General features: G+C 31.8%; 1 protein-coding gene across 1 annotated transcript; it reads left to right on the forward strand.

Annotated features, from left to right (window-relative positions):
* Positions 1-4,630: 4,630 nt before the first annotated feature.
* Positions 4,631-5,756, forward strand: LOC121231923 (ATP synthase subunit beta, chloroplastic-like; the record flags this gene model as incomplete). The annotated part of the gene is made up of 1 exon (XM_041116988.1): positions 4,631-5,756. A coding segment is annotated over exon 1 (621 nt), but the record flags the coding sequence as incomplete, so codon positions are not given.
* Between the last annotated feature and the right edge of the window lie 7,489 nt (positions 5,757-13,245).

The raw sequence follows: 13,245 nt of genomic DNA on the forward strand, positions 1-13,245 counted from the left end.
GAAAAAATCGTCGCATCTTTCTACGATTCCTTATGAAAGATATTCAGTCCATCAGAATAGAAGTTAAAGAGGGTATTTATGCTCGTCGTGTCCTTTATATGGAAATCAGAGACCAGGGGGCCGTTCCCTTGACTCGTACTAATGAGAATTTGACTCCGCGCGAAATTGAACAAAAAGCTGCTGAATTGGCCTATTTTTTGCGTGTACCAGTTGAAGTCTTTTGAAATGAATTGCAGAATAAAAGCTTTCTCGCCGGGAGGAAAAAGCTCAATCCAAGAATCCTCTTTTTTCTACAGCAGAACTAAACTGAAGTTTCTTCAGAATGCCCATTCAAACCAAAGCGAACGTGTGACAGCCCTATTTTGACCCTAGTCGGGAAGTGGTTTCGGGACCACAAAACCGAGACACAGAAAAATAATTAAATGTCATATTCCATGTTTATTGTGTGTGCACATGCATATATGAAGGTTTTATGCTTTAATTTTGACAATTGAATATGAAATTGTAAATAGGACTTATGTGTGAAAAATGTGAAAGATCATGGGTAATTTTTAAAAGTGGTTTATAATAAAGGTACTAAAAGGAATGGTTTTGCATGTCAAATTGCCCATTTTATTGTTGGTGGCCGGCCATGTTGCTAGTTAATAAATAATATATATATTTTCTATTATCAATATGTTAATTAAATGGCTTTTATTTATTGAATAATAATAAAAGAATAAAGAGAACATGGGTGATAAAAACAAAGTGTTCATCTTTGTTTCTTGAAGAACCGAATGTGAAAGAAGTTTAGGGGAGGAACATCATTCGGTCATCCTAGTCTTAATTAAGGTAAGAAGTTTTGGTTAATTCTTGAAATTTTAGTTAAATTCTAGTAAATTACTAAGTTCCTTATTAGACCCATGTTAAATTTTTGATATTTGGTGAATGAATATGGTTTTCGGTCATGGTAAATAATAAAGAATGTGGTTGTTGTTCTTGTTAACTTGGATGAATTTTGGTGGATAGGTGTTTGAATCAAACAAATGATCATGTGTGTACACTAGATGCTAAGTGAGAAGAATCGGTCATTATATTAGAGGCCATTACCGAATATGAACTTAGTTATTGTGAGTGATGAGTGTGTTTTGAGTTGATGAAAAAAAATGCTTAAAAATGTGTTATAAGCAAATTATATGCTAAGCTAAGGTTGTTAAATTATCAATTTTTCTTCCTTGCCGAATATGTGTTTATAAAGATGAGTGGTGTTGAGCGTTTTAAATAATTTAGATGATTATTAATCTAGGTATAAGCTAGGTAATATTAATTGATTGTGACTTAATTGTTTTATAGCAAGTGCCAATTATGGAAATTTCAAAATTCGGTCTTAGATCTTAATGTATATATTTTTTTTATTCCATTAAGTTGAATTGGAAAGTTGTTACATGCAAAGAAGATGATTAGGACTTATATAGACAATCGGCATTAGCTAAGGAGTGAGAATGTTGATTGGTAATGTATATGTAAATGAGTAGTGTTATACACATATGATCTATTTGGTAATAATCGCATTGGCTACACTAGTGTATAAGAAAACGAAGTAAACTATGTGAGTTTTGCTTATGTATGCGAAACTAGTATAAGATGAATGATCGGTTACTAGGGTTATAAAATCATTTTGAGTTGAGTTATAAGTGACTAACGTGGCTTGATGAGTTCTTACCATTTTCAGTTACAAATAAGTATGAAGTTTGAACCATGGCATAATTATAAATATTAATACATATTGAAATTGTTATGTGATTAACGAATGTGAATTATGAGTAAACAATATGGGTTAAGATATTAAACAAATCTATTTGTATTTATTAAGCTAAAGAGCAAGGAGGATCGAAGTCGGATAGGGGAAAAGAGAAGGCAATAGAGTAGCCAATCTACTACCGTTTCAATATACCGAGGTAAGTTTTTAAGTAGGCTTTTCTAGTATACATAATTAAAGATGCCTATAAGAATATGGTAAATGAATCGAAATTTTTGGTTGGCACTTGAATAAAATTGTTCATTAATTAATGTGGGTATGCGATTCATAGTGAGGATGATTTGGAGTTAAGCTGTAATGGTGTTATGAACATGTGAATTTGAGTATAACTTTGGAGTTGAAATGTGAATGATGATATGTATATTGATAGAATCTATCCGGACTAAAGGTCCGCAGGCTATGAGCTGGAAAAAAATATAACCGGGTTAAGTCCCGAAGGCATTCGTGCGGGTTATTATGACCGGGTTAAGTCCCGAAGGCATTCGTGCGGGTTATTATAACCGGGTTAAGTCCCGAAGGCATTTGTGCTGGTTGTTACATCCGAGCCAAATTCCGAAGGTATTTATGTTTGGAAAGGTGCGACTCTGTCGTAATAATTCCGATTAATGTGCTCATAATCCCTAATATGACCATGTATGGATTGTATATACATTGGAAAAAAAATTTGGTACAGTGTCAGTTGTGATTACGAAATCGAATAATGCTCTTCCGGCCATTTCTTAGGATTATATGAAGTCTATAGCTCACTCGAGCTACATGAAATTGAATCAAATGAAATTTAGTTAAGTTTGACTTCGAATGTATAAACCTATTGATAAAAGTGTAAATTAAAACGAATACGTGATCTTGTGCATAGGCATTTATTTATCCTTATGAATGCTATTTCTTTTGTGTTTTTGTTTCAAATGAGTTCCTTACTTATAAACTTACTAAGCATCGAAACGCTTACTCTGTTGCTTAAATTCTCTGTATTATAGATTTTGTTCGTCAGCTATCGGACTCGGAGGTGTCAAAGTCGAAGTCATCCACACTATCTAAGCCACTTTTTGGTACTCTTCAGTTGAACTTGATAATGGCATGTATAGGACTGACCCTTGTTGTTAATTAAGTATCCTTTGGTAATGTATATTCGTATAGCCATGCGAAAATGGCTTGTATATTTTGAGTATAACATTATGATCATTTTGTATATATGGTCTTATGATATGGTTATTAAGTGGTGTGGAAATGCTTGGTAATGATTAGCCATTGGAATGGCCAATCATTGTCCTATTGGTGCTACGTATGTCATGGCTAATCGTGATTATACTTGGAAATAATGTATGTCAAATTACTAGTTGATTCATGGAAAACTATGAAATAGGTAAAATTTACCTTAAAATAGATGCTAACAGCAGCAGTGATGTGAATTTGAAAAATCACTAAAAATAGTAGAAATGAAATTAAATAATGAATAAATTATTTAATCGAATCTTGATGAGTCTATTTTCATATGAAAGAAACGAAATGACCATATGAGCCGTATTTTATGAGATGTTTAAGTTTTCGTGAAAAAGGGCCAGAGCGATTTCTGGATCCCCTGTTCTGACTTTAGAAATTCACCATAAATTAACCAGAGATAATTAGAAGTCATGCTTTATATGTACAGGTTCCTTTTTGAGTCTAGTTTCATTAGAAACAAACGGCATAAGTATTGAAGCCCTGTACAGGGAGATATCTAAGTCGTAATGCATGAAGGTCAGAGTAGTCAAACCCTGAAATAGGGGAGACTTTAACTAATAAACTGTACTAATTGGCCTGACCAAAAATTCTAGAAAAAAATTAGTAAATATATGTATGAGTCTAGTTTCAGGAAAAATTTACCGAATTGGATTTCGAGTTTTGGAACTCGAGATATGATTTTTAGAGTGACTGTGATGCAGTTAAAAATGAATTGTATGAGCTGTTTAAGTAAGGAGTTAAGTCCGTTAGCACCTCGTGTTCGACTCCGGCAACGGTCTCGGGTACGGGGTGTTACAGGACGTATATGAAAGAGTCATAACATAAAAAAACAGTTTTTTTTTGTCCACAAAAATAGTTTTTTATGCGTCTGTAAATGTAAAACCGCTCAACTTAAGAAAAAATTTCACTTAAGACTCTACTTGATTGAATTTTGATTCAAAGGAAAAAAACCGTGGAGCTGAACTAACTCACTCAGAACACCTTTTAAAGGATTACGTGGTACGATTGGATCGAATAAACCCTTATGGAATAAATATTCAGCCGCCTGTGAACCTTCCGGTATTGTTTTATTCAATGTTTGCTCAATTACTCTTTTACCCGCAAATGCAATATAGGCATTGGGTTCAGCAATAATGATATCCCCCAACATACCAAAACTCGCAGTCACTCTACTAGTAGTAGGAGATGTAAGAATTGATACATAAAATAACTTTTTATTTGATTAATATAATAAATAGGATTTGGTTTGTTTATTTTATTATTGTATTGTTTATTTTATTATTATTTATCATTTCAATATATAATTTAAATATATATAAATTTTAATATATTAATAATATTTTAATATATTAATAATATTTAATAATATTTAATAATATATAAATAATATTAATAATATAATAATATAGAAAGAAAATATGCATTATATAACTAATTATATACTTACACTTAATATATTATATACCTAATGTCATATTTTCATATTCTCGGGAAGTGGTGACATACGAGCACTTGATTCGATTTATTTCTTTATCTCCCTGTGAATTGTATGTTTGTAACAATAAGGACATAATTTCTTCAATTCCAATCAACTGGGCGTATTGTGTCGATTTTTTTGAGTAATATACCTGGAAATACCCGTTAATTCCTTATTAACGCCGTTTCGAACACAACTGGTACATTCCAAAATAATCGTTACTCGGACATCTTTACTCTTGGCCATGAACCTCCTTTGAGTTTTTAATTCACCCAACTTTTCTATTTTCCGATCAAAAGCGAAGAAGAAAGGAATGAAAAAAAAAAGAAATAAAAGTTGCTAACTCAAAACCAAATCTTGAAAGATTTTGTTGCAATCAATATAGTAAATCAATATAGATTTATAGTAATAGTAAATAATAAGAATAAGTAATACAATGATTTCGAACTCTATTTAGAATCAAACCACCGTACGGTATTTTCTTTAAGTATCTTGTAGGATACTGTTGTTCCAGCCACATTTCTCTTTTCGCTCTACTAGTAGGATTTTAGGCGGGATGGGGATTGTAATTCTTTCTACTTCTCGGGGTATAATGACAGACCGGGAGGCTCGACTAGAAGGAATCGGTGGAGAAATTTTATGTTATATATGGTAATCTGTCCGGTATACGAATTGTATCCGAAACTCTCCATTTGTGCAAAAAAAAAAAGAAAAAAGCACGGGTTGTCTAATAGAACTCTTAGTACCGAAATGGGTACTTTACAAGAAAGAATTACTTCTACCAAGGAGGGATCCATAACTTCTATTCAAGCAGTTTATGTACCTGCGGATGATTTGACCGACCCTGCCACTGCCACAACATTTGCGCATTTAGATGCTACTACCGTACTATCAAGAGGATTAGCTGCCAAAGGTATTTATCTAGCGGTAGATCCTTTAGACTCAATGTCCACTATGCTCCAACCTCGAATCGTTGGTGAGGAACATTATGAAACTGCGCAAAGGGTTAAGCAAACCTTACAGCGTTACAAAGAACTTCAGGACATTATAGCTATCCTTGGGTTGGACGAATTGTCCGAAGAGGATCACTTAACCGTAGCAAGAGTGCGAAAAATTAAGCGTTTCTTATCACAACCCTTTTTCGTAGCGGAAGTATTTACCGGTTCCCCGGGGCAATATGTTGGTCTAGCAGAAACAATTAGAGGATTTAAATTGATCCTTTCCGGAGAATTAGACGGTCTTCCTGAACAGGCCTTTAAATTAATAATTTATTTTAATTATACTTAAATTAAATTATTAATTTTTCTATTTAACTTAAATTAAATAATAATAAATTCTAAATATACTAAATATAAATAATAACTAAATAATAAGTAAATAGAAATCTAAAATCTAAATAATAACTAAATAGAAATAAATATATATATAATAATATATATAATAATAATATATAAAAATAATATATAAATAGATAACATAATAATAGATAATAGATAATATAATAATAGATAGAATAATAAAATAAATAATATAGAAATATAGATTTATAAATAGAAATATATTAATATAAATATAATAATATAAATATTATTAATTACTTAATATTCTTAATATTAATAACAAATAATATAAATTAATATTAATTGCTAATAACTTGTAATTTGATTAATTGATAAGCATTTGAATTGTTATATAATTTCGATTGTAACTAATCGGATAGGCGATTTTGGTTTATTATTAGGAATCTTAGGTCTTTATTGGATAACGAGAAGTTTCGAATTTCAAGATTTGTTCGAAATATTTAATAACTTGATTTATAATAATGAGGTTCATTTTTTATTTGTTACTTTATGTGCCTCTTTATTATTTGCCGGCGCAGTTGCTAAATCTGTGCAATTTCCTCTTCATGTATGGTTACCTGATGCCATGGAGGGGCCTACTCCTATTTCGGCTCTTATACATGCTGCCACTATGGTAGCTGCGGGAATTTTTCTTGTAGCCCGCCTGGTTCCTCTTTTTATAGTTATACCTTACATAATGAATCTAATATCTTTGATAGGTATAATAACGGTATTATTAGGGGCTACTTTAGCCCTTGCTCAAAACGATATTAAGAGGGGTTTAGCCTATTCTACAATGTCCCAACTGGGTTATATGATGTTAGCTCTAGGTATGGGGTCTTATCGAGCCGCTTTATTTCATTTGATTACTCATGCTTATTCGAAAGCGTTGTTGTTTTTAGCATCCGGATCGATTATTCATTCCATGGAAGCTATTGTTGGATATTCTCCAGAGAAAAGCCAGAATATGGTTTTTATGGGCGGTTTAAGAAAGCACGTGCCCGTTACCCAAATTGCTTTTTTAGTAGGTACACTTTCTCTTTGTGGTATTCCATCCCTTGCTTGTTTTTGGTCCAAAGATGAAATTCTTAGTGATAGTTGGTTGTATTCACCGATTTTTGCAAAAATAGCTTGGTCCACTACCGGATTAACAGCATTTTATATGTTTCGGATCTATTTACTTACTTTTGAAGGACATTTAAACGTTCTTTCTTGATTTGCTTCATTATTGTGAATGAAGTTCTCAATCATTTTTTTTTTGATTCAAGAAAAAGTTGGGTATTGGTTCTTGGAATATTAATGATATATAGAAGAATATCCATGTATATCTTTTCAATGAAAAAATTTATAAAAAAATAGAATTTCCGGATTAATTGAATATTTCTTCTTTTTACTATTTGCCAATTTTTTTTGATAATTCTAATATTTTATCCTGATAACTTATTTTGTTAGAACTACTATTTATTTCTTGAGTTAGAAATTCGTTTTTTTATTTTTTTAAACTTTTATTATACTTTTCTATTCTAATTAAACTTTTCGATTCTAATAAAAAAATAAAAATAAAGAATATCATTAATAATTAATAATAATATTACGAAAATACTAATAATATCACGAATATTATAAATAACACAAATAAACTAATCTTTTTGAATCTACCGTGCATCTTCAAATAACCCGATAGATCAAATAACTCGGTAGAATAGATCCAGCAATCTCACAGTTGTTCGAGTTGATATTAATAAGACACCCTGAAATAAATAATAGTTCCAATGGAACCTTCTCTTCTACCGGGGATTGGTCGTTTATCCACGAGGCAAGCCATTACTTTCTATGCTACTAATACTTGTACTTGCTCTGCTATTCTGCCCAAGCCTGGCTGAGGAAGAGTTACGGGGCGTAAAACAAAATAAAATAAGCATGTAGAACGGGACTCTATCTTTATTCTCGTCCGATTAATCAGTTTTGAATTTTGGTTATGTGGCATGCATAGGTTAGTTTTGATATAGTTAATTTTGAAATTAGTATATGTATATAGCCATGCGAAAATGGCTTGTTCATGATACGAATGTTTTTATTTATATTCAGTCACATTATAAACTTAATTTAAGTGGTATGATTCATGGTAAATATATGGTGATGTTGGTTACATGAATTCGGTTTTGAGTAATGATATGTATGGTTTGTGATTAGTTTATTTTGGTAAATTTGATTCATAGTATGTCTTGCATTTGTGGATTGATATAATTCGGTCTAAGTGAAGTAAATATGGTTGATAGATGTGATTAGATTATGGTTTATTATTGACTTGTTTTGGTTGCATAATTTATCTTGTGAATTTCTTTGGAAGTGGTAAATAATGAGCATGCTTTATGGTCATAAGGTTATTTTATAATGTGTCATGGCATTAACTCAGCTAGTCGAATTGATGAGAAATGAATTGGATATGTATAAGTCATATTGACAAGTTGCTTAGCACATAAGTTTTGTATATCGGTTCCGCAATTGAGCTAGAAAATAGCTATTGGTAACATGGTAATTATGCACTTATATATAGATGGTATCTTAGGCATATTTATCCATTTGGTAAGGTTGGTTAATGGTTCATGTATGGATTCTTGTTTAGCCATATGTTATGTTTTGTTTTGACTTAGTATTAAATGCACATATGACTATGTTGTTAAAATCTGTACTTGACTATTTTGTGAAGTGGGTTATGCCAAATATGCTAAAGCACCATAAGCCATGTGATATGGATTATTCTGTTTGATATGTACATGAATTGAAGTAGTAAGTTTGACAATCAGCTTATGAAATATATGTAATGATATATGCCCGATTATAAGTTAAGCATTAGATAGTCGTGATTCATTGGATATAATGTTTGAATATTACTTTGGGAAATATATGAATGGCTGCCTATTAATTGGTTTGAAATGATTCATAATGAGATGGATTAGAAATGCATGAGTAGGGGAAACAATGTGGCTTAAATCAAGCCAAAATTTATACCACACGGTCTGGACACACGGGTGTGTGTGACTGCCCATGTGACTAAGTTAGTATGTATGCCCTGTTTTGCTACGGCCTAGACACACGGGCTTGTCTAATGCCGTGTGAGGCACACGGCCTGTTCACACAGGCGTGTGACTTGCATAACTTTGAAATATGTTTAAGGTCCGAAAAAAAATTGTATATGTTCGGTTTAGTCCTGACCTTTTCCCAATGCACGTTTAAGGTCTCGATGACCTATATAAGGGACTCTGTAATGATGTGTGATTATGTTAATATAGTGATTAAGAAATGTTTGTAAATTATTCCGATTTGTCTGGTAACGCCTTTAACCCTAGTCCTGTGACGGATACGGGTTAGAGGTGTTGCATTTCTTAACTTAGAATTATTAAACTCATGTTTATATTGTTACGAATAAATTCACGGCAACTTGATAATTTGCTAACTTATGAACATACTCACCTACCAAAATCATTTCGTCTCTTGACTATATCCCTAAGTCAATTCAACCGATTAAACAAATCTTAACAAGCAAATATGTTATTGCACATACATACTTATTAAATCAAAATTATCTCTGGTACATATCGCTATGTCAATTCAAATGATTAATTAAATCTAATAAGCACATAAAAGACTACGTGAGGTAACAAGGTATCCCTACCTAGAAACAGTTTAATCACACTAATCTTACAAGTTTGCAAGGCAAATGTATCGTCAGATACCGTGGCTAATTTAACCCTTAGCTACCTTAGATGATTAAACATTCACTGATTAACTGTGTCCATTAATTACAATTTCAATCCGTTTAAATAATTAATTCATTAGCTACCTCATAATTGTAATGCAAAAATAACTTAGTCATGATTTTACTTAATCAAGCATCTTACCATGGCCTATAACAACATAAGCACTATTTTAACAATTTTAGCAAATGAAATGCAATCAACCAAACACGAATTAAATTCAAGCTAAATTGATTAAATTAACCATTCCAACAACATAAATATCTATAGATATGTTAATCATAACAACAACAAAAATTAAAGAGATAGGGAACAAGAATCAAATCCAGTGTTTTTTCGTGGCTTGACTAGTTTGCTCCATTCTTCCTTCTTTGTTGTCCTCGTCGACCAAGGCTGCTATGAACACTTAATTGTTGCTTCAAATGTCTGATGAATGCCCCTTTTCCAAGAGGAGAAATCGGCAAGAGAGTAAGGGAATTTGGAATGGAGAAGAAGAAAGAAAATGGAGAGAAGAGAGAAAAGATGTGAATGCTTGAGATGTCTTTCAAATGACCAGCCTAAGGGGTTTTTTATAGCTGAAGAGGGATGCTAAAAATAGCTAAAATTATCAGCCAAAAAGCCCTCCATTGGCCGGCCACACACGTGGCAAGGTTGATAGTTTCAACTTTGCTGATTTAGGCTTGGGGCAAATCAATAAAGCCACAAATTGTGGAAGGGTTTGTTTGCAACTTGAACAAGTCTTCAAAGGCCTCTTTGCAAGCTAAATAATCAGCCAATAAGTTGATTTGGGTCAGCATATGGATGGTTTGGGCTATTGGTATGACGGAAATGTGCAAGTGTACACAATCGCAACAAGTAATAAAGTGGCAAGTAAATGTCGAGTTATCGTACCCACAAGGGCTGTGAAAAGGATTATTTATGAATGCAATTTAAAACACTTTAGTGAATAAAAATATTTTGTTTAAAGAGGGCGATTAAAAACTTAAGAAAATTAAAATAAATAAAAGAAATGAAGTATAAGAAAGTTATAATGCATAATTTCAAAATAAGATTTAATCAAGAAGATATAATTGTGTTGGATTAATTACACTTTTCATCATAGAATTATTAAACTTATGTTTATATTGTTACGAATAAAATCACGGCAACCCGGTAATTTGCTAACTTATAAACATACTTACATACCAAAATCCATTCATCTCTTGACATATCCTATGTCAATTCAATCGACTAAACAGATTCTAGTAAGCAAACATGTTATTGCACATACATACTCATTACTGAACTAATCTCTTGCATATCCCTAAGTCAATTCAAACGATTAATTAATAACAAGCATACAAATGACTATGTGAGGTAACAAGGTATCCCTACCTTGAAACAGTTTAATCACAATAATCTTGCAAGTTATGCAAGGCAATAATATCGCCAGATACATTGCTAATTTAACCTTCAGCTACCTTAGAAGAATAAACATGCACGGATCAAGTACTGTGTCAATTAATTACAATTTCAATCTGTTTAAATAATTAATTCATTAGTTACCTCACAGTCGTAACGCAAGAATAACTTAGGCATGATTTTACTTAATCAAGCATTTTAGCGAGGCCTATAACAACATAAACACAATTTTAACAATTTAAGAAAATGAAATGCAATCAACCCAACACGAATTAAATTCAAGCTAAGCTGATTAAATTAACTATTCCAACAACATGAATACTCATAGATATGTTCATCATAACAACAACAAAAATTAAAGAGAGAGGGAACAAGAAACAAATCCGGTGGTTTTCTGAGGCTTGACTTGGTTACTCCGTTCTTCCTTCTTGTTGTCCTCACCGATTAAAGCTTCGATGAAAAATCAATTGATGCTCCAAAATGGTTGAAGAACACCCCTTTTCCAAGGGAAGAAATCGGCAAAAGAGCAAGGGAATTGAAAAGGAAAAATGAGAGAAAAAGAATGAGAGAGAGAAGTGTTGTGAAATGAATGAGGAATGAATGAGATGCTTTGAATGATCAGCCAAGGGGGGATTTTATAGCCGAGTGTGGCAGCTAAAATTTGCTAAAAATAACAGACAAAGAGCCACTCCTTGGCCGGCTACCTATGTGGCAAAGTTGATGCTTTCAACTTTGCTAAAAATGGTTTGGGGCAAATCCAAAAATCCACCAATTGTGGAGGGGTTTGAATGCAACTTTGACAAGACTTCAAGGGCTTCTTTTCAAGCTTAATTAATCAGATAATAAGCTGATTTGGGTCAGCATATGACCGGTTTTGGGCTGCCCAATCTTTGGCCGGTTCACTTCAATCGGTTTGATTTAACTGGACCACTATTTCCATAATTAATTAATATTAATTTATTTAGCCCAAATTAAATTGGGTATAAATTAAAATTAATTATATTAGTAATTAATACAAATAATTGGACCCGTCTTAGGCTGGAAATTAATTCGCCTTTATACTTCAAATTGCTTCTCGGTTTTGTGCTTTAAATAGTGTCTACCGAGCCATTTTTCGCCCTTTACGCAATTCTATCGAAAATAACCAAAATTACTCAAAATTAATAATAAATTAACTAAAATTCATCATGTTCATATTTTAAGTATAATTTAATTATTTTATAAAAATTAATTATTTTTCGACAAGAATTTAATCGAAACGGTATGATTTTAAGCTAAAAAGGGTATGTAAAAATACGTAATTTTTCGTGTTTTCAGCTGTCCACTTCTTGGTCGGTTCGGTTCACTCGATTCAGCTCCACTAGACCACTTTTTTTAGAATTAATTAATAAAAATTTATTTAATCCAAATTAAATTGGATATAAATTAAAATTAATTATATCATCAATTAATACACATAATTGGACCGACTTAGGCTGAAAATTAATTTGCCTTGATACTTCAAATTGCTTCTCAGTTTTGAACTTCTAGCAGTGTCTGCCGAGTCTTTTTTTTCCCTTTGTGCAAACTTGTCAAAAAATGATCAAAAGTAATCAAAATTAATTATAAAATTAATTAAAATTCAACATGTTCATAATTTAAGTGCAATTTTAATTATTTTATAAAAATTAATTATTTTTCGATAAGAATTTTACCAAAACTGCATGAATTTAAGTTAAAAAGGGCATGAAAAAGTGTGTATATTTTTGTGTTTTCAGTTGCTTGTTCGAACAAGCAATTTATCACAGTCATTAGTTGACAGTGTTCATATTAATAATCAAGAAGACACAATGCTGACAATGAGATAAAATATGGTTGTATTGAATGAACATATTTAACTCAAAAGAATCAATGATATCATATGGGGGTAACACACAGATGACGAGGTCATTGACAGAGTAATTGGATGAATTGCTTTCGTAAAGAGTATACAATAAATAGTTTTCAATCATGGTACTTCTTGTCGACTGACTCCAGGATTAAGTAAATTACGAATTATCGGAACGATGCTTTTAGACATAATTGCAATTGCTAGACCCTAATTGTATATGTCTGATTCGTCCCACCGCTATCTCAACAAAAGCTAGATCGGACTGCATTTGAATCAGAAAAATATTTTATGACTTTGGAAATAATTTATTTAAGTCAGTTTATTCAATATGGAATTAAATTAGGTGGTCGTGTGAATTGTTTAATTAGAGAATTTGATTA

The sequence above is a fragment of the Gossypium hirsutum genome, chromosome A07 (assembly GCF_007990345.1).
Source record: "Gossypium hirsutum isolate 1008001.06 chromosome A07, Gossypium_hirsutum_v2.1, whole genome shotgun sequence".
NCBI lineage: Eukaryota > Viridiplantae > Streptophyta > Magnoliopsida > Malvales > Malvaceae > Gossypium > Gossypium hirsutum.